At 35.9% G+C, this 11,386-nt stretch overlaps 1 protein-coding gene across 4 annotated transcripts; it reads left to right on the top strand.

Moving 5' to 3' along the window:
• Window positions 1–1,098: 1,098 nt before the first annotated feature.
• LOC127839237 (glycoprotein-N-acetylgalactosamine 3-beta-galactosyltransferase 1-like) lies at window positions 1,099–9,287 on the top strand. Of its 4 annotated transcripts, none has more exons than XM_052367528.1 (7): window positions 1,099–1,335; window positions 1,748–2,550; window positions 3,239–3,328; window positions 4,110–4,601; window positions 6,060–6,166; window positions 7,395–7,592; window positions 8,802–9,287. In XM_052367528.1, the coding sequence occupies exons 2-7, from the start codon at window positions 2,451–2,453 to the stop codon at window positions 8,991–8,993; spliced, it is 1,179 nt and encodes a 392-aa protein (XP_052223488.1). In that variant the 5' UTR covers window positions 1,099–1,335; window positions 1,748–2,450; the 3' UTR covers window positions 8,994–9,287. The 4 variants fall into 4 exon arrangements, with proteins under 4 accessions (XP_052223488.1, XP_052223487.1, XP_052223486.1 ...); XM_052367527.1 differs by having other exon boundaries at window positions 1,099–1,411; XM_052367526.1 differs by having other exon boundaries at window positions 1,099–1,411; window positions 1,693–2,550.
• The last annotated feature ends 2,099 nt before the right edge of the window (window positions 9,288–11,386 follow it).

The raw sequence follows: 11,386 nt of genomic DNA, 5'->3' as shown, positions 1-11,386 counted from the left end.
TCATAAATTGTCCGCGTAAATTTATGCCGATTGGCGGGATAGGACGGGAGTTCCGCTTATGTTCCGGATGTTGTGACGTAACGCTAGCAAATGGCGCATGTATAGGTGTAAGCAGGATACGCCTACGTTCTGTGGACTCGGTCACCTTGCTCAAGGCGAGGACTTGCAATATGTAGACATGCAACGTTGACTGAAAAGGGCGTATATCGTACTGAAATATAAATCGTTTTTGTTGAAGTGTTCGTTTATTGTGTAAACGGACCGAACATCAATCAAAATTAGTAAAAAATAAATAAAGAAATAATAATAATAATTATAATAATAATGATAATAATAACAATATCAATAATAATTATTATTATTATTGTTATGATTTTAATAATAATAATAATAATAATATTATTATTATTATTATTATTATTAGTATAATAATAATTATTATTATTATTATTATTATTATTATTATTATTATTATTATTATTATTATCATTATTATTAGTAATAATAAAAATGATAATAATAAAAATGATAATAATGATAATAATAATAATAATAATAATAATAATAATAATAATAATAATGATGATAATAATATTAATAATAATAATAATAATAAAAATAATAATAATTATAATAATAATAATAATAATAATAATAATAATAATAATAATAATGATAATAATAGAAATCACTGATTTTGGTGCTTAGCATTTATATTTCTTCAAATCGTGCATCGTAGTTTATAATTGTCGTATGATGTTAATAAAGCAGGAACCAAGATGCAGAAACCCCGTGAACCAATTAGAATTGTATTGAAATGAAGAAGTGTTTAACAGCATCGTACCCCGATTTCTCTGAAGCAATTTAGCTAACTTGTTTCATATTGCAATAAGGTTTAAATTACTGTTTAAAGACAAATGACATATTCAATGGATTTTGTTTGTAAAATAATCACACGAATAAATTATAAATGGTGTGGTAATATTTTTATTTTATTTGATTGATGCAAAATTCATCTACTTAATTTTTAAGAAAATTTGATAAAATGAGCAAGATACGCACGCGGCCCCTTATCATCACGACCCCAGTGGTCCCTCTGCTATCAGTTCCGTTAGATTTGACCTCTGTGACAGATATCTCCAACTCACGTATATATGGAATATTGTAAGATCAGATAGCTGGGTCGTTACACTGCGGAATTACGAGAGATAACGAACTATTTGTGTTTGATGTTTTTTGTCATCTGTACTTGTATTCGAAATCATAGTTTTTGGTTTTTATCCGGGACCATAAATTTAAAGTTACAAGTAAAAGTGGAAGTGGATTCAAAAGAAGGTTACGATTTACAACTTTTTTCAAATTTCTTCAGTCCGAAAAGTGTTTGATTCTTTATCTACGTTCATGGATGAAGGTACCAAACTGTGACTCATATTTGGGGATTTAAATGATGCACGAGTTTGATATGCGTCTTTAATAATCGTACTTAACCGTACACGCACATATTTTGAACATATTGTACAATATCACACCGTTTAAAGCCGTCGTTTACGCGATTGTTTCTCTAAAATATCAGTTTTATTGTATTTTGTTTCAACTTCAATCTTCAGGCATTAGTTATATATAAAGTAAAGTCAATGCCATTAAAGCGGCTACGTAAGTACGATTTAAGCTACGACGCCATAACGATTTCAGTTTGTGATATCAGTACAAGTGTAATTGTGACGTCAGTTTAATTTGAACTTTGCAGTGGCGTTATTGTGATTCTAGCTGAAATCAGAGACCTGTGATGTCAGTATTATTAAAAGCGAAGCCCAGGAGATGAAACACTGTTTAAATCGAGCTGCTATATAATCATGTTCCGATTCATAACATCTTCCATTTTTGAAAACGCCTGAAAGGAAGATACAACCGCTGCAAAATAAATACTTAACAGAGAATATCCCGAAATTCTCGAATAACTGTGGTATAAAAAACATCTTTCCGCCATACTTAGACAGTACAACAGAAGAAAATATGCAATTGACCTTGAACTTTACAATTAAGAACCTATCCTGCATCTTAATATCGCGATCATCTTAAATCAACGTGAAAAAGTCGACCACTAAACAGAAAATAATATATGTGAATATCTGTCGCAAAAACCAGTGGAACTTCTAGCCGTCCATCACAATAGGGAACATTTCAAAACATTTTTAGAAAGGCTTTAACAAGGGAAATCGGCGCCAGTCCATCTGACTCCATTTTGAAAATCGCAATAATCTTAAAAGACAGAGCAGATATCTTATTTTTAAAGTTTTAAAAAACACAAAAACAGTGAATATTTCAATCCAGAACAAGCAAAAACAAGGAAGAGAAGACAATTTGACAAACATCTGTTTCGAAATCTTTGCTATATCCAATCGTCCGTCATCTTGAATATCGCTAATTCTCACATCAGACGAGATTTGAAGATGCAGAGCGCTACCAAGAACCTTTCGAAATACGCAATCATCTCGTTCCTACTCATATTCATCGTCGTTATGGGGGTTTACTTCATTTACTCCAACAGAGGTAAGAATCGGGGCTTTTTTTACTCGTCCAACAGTTCTCAGTTTCAATTTATAAGGCTTGATTTGACGGAAATATACTTGAAGTTTAGATCCCAGAACTTTCAAAATTGCAGCCACAGAATGTGTATTACAATAATTAACAGTCATGACGCTTGCAAGTTAAAAAGGTTATTGATGTACTCATATGGTAAGGCTTTACTTGTACAAAACTTAATACTTGAAGAAGTCCAGGACGTGTATCAAAATTAAAAGAATAACGTGATAGTTACCTTACGTTTTTAACCCTTTGCATGCTGGGTAATTTGTCTTCTGCTAAAATGTCGTCTGCTGAATTTCTAAAAATAGCATTTTCTTCGATTTTTTTTCAAAGAATACTATCAGAATAGCAAACAGTTTGGATCCTGATGAGACGCCACGTTCTGTGGCGTCTCATCTGGATCCAAACTGTTTGCAAAGGCCTTCAAAATTCGGTTCCCGTACTGAAAGGGTTAACAGCATACAACATTAGACTGACTGCAGCCGCGCAGTATAGTCAGGACCACCTTGTCCGCTATAAAATCGCGCGAGGTTGTGTGATGTTATTGGAAGACAGTGTAGGTTCTGAACAGACTGCGCAGATGACGTCACGTGGCATTTGAACCATGTTTGCAGGCGTGGACACAATAATGATGTTATATGATGCTTTGTAGTTCCAACACCGTCTTTGGCCATCGGCATTGATGTCGGGATCCAGCATAAACATGCTCCTGTGGACGACATACCTCTCACTCATGACGATAGTTAGTATAAACTCTTGTTTAACCCATTCATGCCTAGTGGACTCTTCCATCTTTCTAAATTGGATCAATTTATTTAAAAATTAGGGATGTCTAGTATATTTATTTCTATATTTAGAATATTTCTTACAGAAATTCCTTTAAGCAAACAGCGCAGACCCTGATGAGACGCCGCATCATGCGGCGTCTCATCTGGGTCTACGCTGTTTCCCAAGGCCTTTTTTCTAGACGCTAGGCATACATGGGTTAATTTCAACCTTTTCGTTTAGTTTTAACCTAGTTATTGTAGCTCGATTGCATCGAAAGCCTAAGGCTTATTGGGAAGCCATATAGTCCATTGCATCGAAAGAACCAGTACTTGGTGTCTTTTGGAAAGATCTCGAATGAAAGCCCCGAGAGCGGTGATCAAACACATGACCTTTCGGTCGCTAGGCAGACATATCCACTACACCACGGCGAACTTTAGAAGGTTTCGGATAATACTGGTCAGTGCTGTTTGTAGATAAGTTTGTTTATAGTAAGTATCAGAAAAACATAAACACGAGCTCTGTTGAGTAGTTCAGATTTTAGTGCAGAGAAAATAAACTTACCTGTTTCAACGTTGATCCGTTTTTCAATTTATCCCATCGTTTTTCCTTTTTCTATATGCACATTGATCAAAGGTGAGACTGTAATCGATGTTTATTTTAACGTCAACAATTTGGACGTGGCGTAAAATGAAAAATACAAACTTTTTGTCAATTAGTATCTTAAATTAATCATTTAACTTTCTTGTTGTTTCTAGTTTACGTCGACGACACGGTGGCCCGGAAGTTATTCGATGAGGTGCGAGTGTTCTGTTGGATCCTTACAACAAAGTCCGGCATCTTTAGCAAGGCGGCCGGCATCAATGCCACGTGGGCACCTCGCTGCAACAAGCACGTGTTCTTCGCTTCCGCATCCGGTGAGGAAGACATTTTTACGACGTTGCCGTCCGGAGCGACACCTATGCCGAAGGTTGAAATCAATTTAAACGGTTTAGAACGGAAGGAGTATAAAACGGCAAACGGGGCGACTTTTACAACGATTTCTATGGGGACTGATATTATGTTTATCGATACGCCGGAAGGATACGACAATCTTACCGAGAAATCTCGCGAGATTTTACAGTTGCTGTATTTGCAGGAAATGGAGCATTTTGATTGGTTCTTAAAGGCCGATGATGACACCTACGTCATCATGGAGAATATGCGTTTCCTGTTGAAAGGGCTGAATCCGGAAACACCTGCGTATCTGGGTAAGTGAAGACTCATTGCAGGGGGTTACCTCCCATGTAGGTACACGGTAACCATAGCTATCATATGTAAAAACCTTATGATAGAGAACCTTTTTGTTTCAAGCGTTTTCTTATTTTATAAAGTGCAGTGTTCTTGTCTTCCACAATTCTCATTATATTAAAGGTTTGCAGTAAACAGTGAAATTAAAATGAGAATTAGCGAATAAATTAAGAAATAACACACCCAACTGAGGACCATTTAAAGTCCCCGTGCGCGGCAGAATCGTAAGAAAACGTGTTTTTATTGAGGATATCACTGAAAATCCGGTTGAAAACAAACAATATAGCGATTTTTATTTTGCGGTCGAGTACGGTAAAGTACGAAAACGACCTAATAAATATTCAGGATTCGACACGTTAATACAAACCTATACAATGAAAATTGCGGATACGGGCGAATTTAGCGGAGAGAAGGTAAGAACAAATGCAAATACATATGTTACAGACGGAAACTGAGTTTCAACGCTAGTTTTACTAAATCTATGTATTTATCTTCCATATCCTAATATTGTTAAGCAAAAGCTAAATATAGATATAATTTGCATAACTCGCGCCGCTGCAACGATTTTCGCCTATTGCATGTATTTATGATCATTTTATTGATTCAAAGTCGATTTTGACCAGGTTTTCGATGTCAACCTCAATACAAAAATATTTTTCAATAAAAATATGTACAATTTATTTCTCGCTATACAATTAATATGCCAAACAATGATCTATTCGGGGACTTTAAAAACTGCTGACGAGCCAGGCAGGCCCATATTGTTGATTTGCAGAGGTCGACTATTATGCCATTGGGTCCGAAGTGGATTTTCTCTTTCTTATATTGTACAGAACATATTCATCATGTGTATCATAAAATGTATTATCAAGGATTTTAACAGCATTGGCACAAATTGACTATATTTGAATAACTCGCAAAGTAAGTTAGGACAAAAACACATTTTGAAATATGCTAATATAACATGTAAGAGTGCAAAATAGAAAAAAAATTCAGTGTTAATCCAATAATTTGTATCAAAAATCTTTTATTAAGAAAACTCTGGATACCACAAGGAAAGTTTGATCTAAAATTGTACCTCACACTACATGAGAATACCGGTTTTGGGCCTTATCAAAGTTTACAGATTTACGACAATCAAAGACAAATCGAAGAATTTACAACAATCATAGATTTTAATTTTAATTACAACTGCTTTTTAGCTCACAACAAATATACATTTATGATCAATAAGTTTCTTCAATAAAAGGCACTTGAATGGTGGAAACCAAATGAAATAGATGAATGATATCCACCTGTCGTAGAGGTTGGATCATAGTAACTATACTTTGTAAAACTAGCATCGTAATTTAAATTTGTCATAAGATGTTTTATAATACGTGCTCTAGAGTGCTCGTGTTTTGTTCTGTCGTTGCTAGGTTACCAGCTGGAGCCCACATGGTTCGACTCGCCCTACATGAGCGGCGGGGCAGGATATGTGTTCAGCCGTGCCGGGCTCAAGCGCCTCGTCGAAAAGGGATTCCAGGTGAGATATCATTATCTACTTGGGATTCAAGGCCAGATATCATTATGAACTAGGGATCCGTGGTTACATACCAATACATACTTTGATATCAGGCCTTGTGAATTTTTAATTACAGGTCAGATATCAGTAAATGTTATAGATCCAGGTCAGATTTCAATAAATACCTTGGATACAGGTTAGTAATAAGTTAACTTGAAGGATTCCAGGTCATAAACATACAATAAGTGGTCCCATTGGAATAATATACAATGTATCATGTTCTCTTATAGAAAGAAACAACATTATTTTGTACCCAATATATCATGGTGCGGTGTATTTAATTATATGCGTGAAAAAAACATTCATAAGGGATCAAGGTTAAACTACATTTTAAGATTTTTACCGTTAGATTTGTATTCGTATCCGAAATAATTCAATATTAAAAGTAAATTATCCTGATGTGTTCATTAGGCCAATGATCTCACTTCTTGGGAAAGTGTCGACATCGCCAGTTGTCTCATAGATGTGAATGAGTTCCAACTATTTCAGATTTCATTGTTAGAAGCCACATTACGTCACAAGCATCCGCATTAGGCGGATAGCTAGTAGAGGAAATATTGCATACACGTGCAAATCAAGAGAATACATATACAAGATTTCGTTCAGAAAATGTGGTATCACAACATAAAGCATAAGTGTGTTGTGAAAATGTAAAACGAAACGTCAGTGTCTGGATTTATGACAGTAATATTAACCCTATCCCAGGTTTGACACTAATTTGTATACAATTGTTGAAAGTTAATGCAAAGTTATTATATATACGTGCGATTGATTTTCAATGTTTATTAGAATGAGGGCATTGAGCGCTATGGGTCTGAGTTGATTATTTGAGCCGCGTTCTGAGAAAACTGGGCTAAAACAGTCCGCACAGCCTAATCAGGGACGACACTTTCCGCTTTTATGGTATTTTTAGTTTCAAGGAAGTCCCTCCTTGCCGAAAATCAAGTTTAGGCGGAAAGTGTCGTCCCTGATTAGCCTGTGCGGACTGCACAGGCTAATCTGGGATGACACTTTACGCACATGCATTAAGCCCAGTTTACTCAGAACAAGGCTCATTTCTGGTCTAATGGAACTAATGAGACTCTATAATCTAGTTTCTAGGACAAGTGGGCCGGTAAGTATTAGATTTACCGGTTTCGAATATAATGGGAATCGGTGAGACTTGATTTACCCGTGTCTTACCTTTCAGAAAAAGGGCGCTTGTCAGGAAAAGGGGAGCTCCGAGGATTTAGAGGTCGGCAGATGCGCAATGAAAGCCGGTGTCAATATACATAGCTCGCTCGACAGATTCGAACGGGAAAGTTTCCATCCGGATAATATAAACGACTACATTCCTGGGCCGCCACCGCAGTGGCTTTATTATTATTCTAGGAATAAACCAAAAGGGGTAAGAAAACCGTTTTGTTTACCGGTGTGTTTATTAATGATTTACTTGAAAAAATCACATACAAAATTCCAAGTACAGTTTTTCCCAGGAAACGAACTCGAGATTGCCTTAATAAGTCGATTATATAGATGTGAAAGTAAGGTTTAAATTAAGTTGACCTTCGTTTATTTCACTTTTATTGTTTTATTCACGTTAATTGTAACATAAACATGATTTGCAAAATTGTGGCAATAAATAATCTGAAAGAATGGTATTCGCAAAATCGGAGGAAAATCTAAAATGCTTTATGTCAGAAGATGGCACGTGCAGTGTATGGTTTAAAACCACGGTATATATAATACTAATTTCAAGAAGCAAAACGCTTATTCAAGCGAACATGGCCTCGACAAATATGAAACTATGTCATTTAAATGCATTCCAGGGTTTTAAAATGCGATGAGTGCACATAAATAATTGTTTAACTTAATTTTAATAAATTTAAAAAATCACTTTTTTGTTTTCAAAGTTTGTTTTTAATGTGGAGGAAAAATGTGCCATTTTTGTGAAGGGACATTCGGCTGAATTTGGGCATCTTAAATGGACGAACATATGACCGTTTATGTCTCAATGAGGCATCCGGTGTAAATATTTATTGAGAATAAGAGGCAAGGCATATAACCCAATAAGCCCTTATTGTTTTTGTGCCGAGCCTGATATAGTAATCTGTCTTTCTGTTCATCGAACGTATACGCCCCACATTCTGATATAGTAATCTGTCTTTCTGTTTATCGAACGTATACGTGCCACATTCTGACATAGTAATCTGTCGTTCTGTTTATCGAACGTATACGTCCATCATGCTGATATAGTAATCTGTCTTTCTGTTTATCGAACGTATACATCCCACATCCTGATATAGTAATATGTCTTTCTGTTTATCGAACGTATACGTCCCACATCCTGATATAGTAATCTGTCTTTCTGTTTATCAAACGTATACGTCCCACATCCTGATATCGTAATCTGTCTTTCTTTTTATCGAACGTATACGTCCCAAATCCTGATAGAGTAATCTGTCTTTCTGTTTATCGAACGTATACGTCCCACATTCTATAAGAAATAAGGAAATATAATCGCAGCGACGCTGCGTTGAATTAAAGTATTATACTCCGTTGCTCCACCTTTGCCATATTACATACAAACTTCAAAGTTTTGGAACGTGCATTTCAGGGTTCCGAGTGCTGCAGTCAACTCAGTGTCACGTGGCACAGGATGGAGACTCGTGACATGCTTGTGTTTGACCACCTGCTCTACAAGACGCACGTGTACGGGCGCAACATGGCGGCCTCCTACAAGAACTTCTACTCGTACAACAAAGTCAAGAAATTACCGAACGGAGTTCCCACCTTGAAAAACGAGTAGCATTAGAAAATTAGCATTTTTTTCTTGTTTAGTAGGAAGCATTCTTAGTATCGTTCTTAAACCATGGTTACCTCGGTGTTCAAGTATGGCCACGAAAATGTCATAAATTGCAACTGATTTTTTGTCGTTACATGGTTCACGCAGAGATAGTTTTGTTTACCATTAAATTGCGTGTATATGTGTATATTTAATCTTTGACATAAATGCATTGCATTATAAAATTTGATGAGGCTCATATGTGAACTTACAGTTAAAGATGATTGTGCATATTTATATTAAAAATGGTAATATGCATTTTTCTACAATGTCTTCCATTCAACAATGTGATTCGACTCCCCGAAAAACCCTATCACTTGTATCCAATCTATACGCGGCATTGCAAACACGTTACTGCATAATAAAATTTTATGATGCTTATGCGAATTAAAATGCTCATTATTTCATGAACCTCCGCACATTAAGGTCATCAGCAACATAACATGTAGGTACCGGAACAAATGTAATGCACTCACGTTAAGTATTATAACTTTTAGAGCACGGTGTTTGTAATCTTGTGTTTGGCTCTTGATTTCACCAAACAAATTTCATGATACACATTTGTGGTGATTGCTATGATGGTGAAGGTGCTGATGATAACGACGACATTATTATCATGATAGTTTTGATGATGTTGTTGTCGATGATGAATTAAATAACGATTTAGACACACACATGTTCATAACGCTACTTGCTGCTGATGATGAGGAGGAGGAGAAAGGGGAAAGAATAAACGGTTTGTTGCACGTGTACTTGAATTTATCCGTCGATTCGTAGCATTTCGAACACGAGTCGGATTAATTGAAGATCCCAGAGAATCTAACGTAATTTTCTTTTTATCCTACACTATTTCAAAGTTTATGTAGATAGTGAAACCATACAAAAAGCGTTAAATAGTTTTAAAAAAAATAGCCAAAACAGATTAAATTTTCTAATTTTTTCATGTAGCATTATAATAAAAAAATATGCGTGATCTTTTCCGGTAACGGCCTTCGAAACAGTCCTTAAAAGGTCCATGCAAAAGCAAGATTACAAGACAAAATCTCGTTGTATGTCTCCGTTAAAATAAAATTAGAATTCCCAAAGCGACTCACTTTAACAGAACGATGAGGGTATTTGTAAATCATAAAATCTCGTTCTTTTTAAAGGGCTGCCATGTTCAACATTTAAAATGTGCTTCACGCAAATCATAATGAAGCATATAGCCCCCCTGATATGGTCAAGGTTAGTTTATAAACATTTTTTTTTCTTAATATAAAAAAACAGATCGTTTAACACCCACATGCTGCTAACTAGCATGAACAAATTAAACTTGTTCTGGATGTTGCTCTACTCACCAACGCGTTTGTATGGAGCTTAATCATCATGTATTGTTTCATAAAATATGTTTTGCTCCCATGATCAGTTGAAAATATTCACATGGAAAATATACGTAGGCTTCTATTGGCGATTCCTGACCATTTGTTTAATTGTCACCCTTAAAATAGATAAAGGAAAGCACTCAAAACACGAAGCGAGGTCACGGAATTACGATGCGAGGTTGCGATATTAATTTCGTGATTGCGCATCGGAATTTCGCTTTGCAGTTTCGCTTTTTTACTTGCTTTCTCGTGCTTATACTATATGTAACAACGAGTTGCCTTAACGAAACACAACATCATGGAGACAAAACCGTCTTGCCTTCGTTTTGAATATTTCCAAGGATGCAAATGATAGAACACAAATATTAAACAATCATCACATAAATGGACACGTCGCATACATATAGTAACGTTTAAGAAACAAAAATAGATTGTATTATGTCAACTTTGCATTTTCCAATAACACTATTTTTGGGAAAAAAAATCAACTGCGTATATTGATATTTGAACAACTTTAAAGTACATGTTTGTGAAACACAATGCCCCCTTCTGCGCCGCTTTAAAACCGCATGCCAGCTATTTTAGAAAAGAAATGACATTTGACCTTGAAGGACGACCTTGACATTTCACCACCAAAAATGTGCAACTCCATGAGATCACATGCATGCCAAATATTTAGTTGCTATCTTCAATATTGCAAACGTTATTACCAAGTTTTGGGACAGACACACACACACATACAACGCCACAATGACAGACAGGCCAAAAACAATATACCGCCGATCAATTGACCTGGGGGGATAACAATTTGTGATCAAATCCTTCTTTGACATTTGTAGGACCAGCTGTCACGGCTAAGGTGTCAACCATCCAGCAGTCATTGGACGGGTTCATAGCATACATACTCTCAAAGCCGTGCCATCATAGTAACCAATCGGCTGATGATCTATGCACTCTAGTCTCGCTCTGGGAAAACAGGGCTTAATGCATGTGCGT

This window comes from Dreissena polymorpha, chromosome 7, assembly GCF_020536995.1.
Source record: "Dreissena polymorpha isolate Duluth1 chromosome 7, UMN_Dpol_1.0, whole genome shotgun sequence".
NCBI classification, from domain to species: domain Eukaryota; kingdom Metazoa; phylum Mollusca; class Bivalvia; order Myida; family Dreissenidae; genus Dreissena; species Dreissena polymorpha.
Note: the sequence above shows the minus strand (reverse complement) of the source record. Positions and strands in the feature narration are given on the sequence as shown.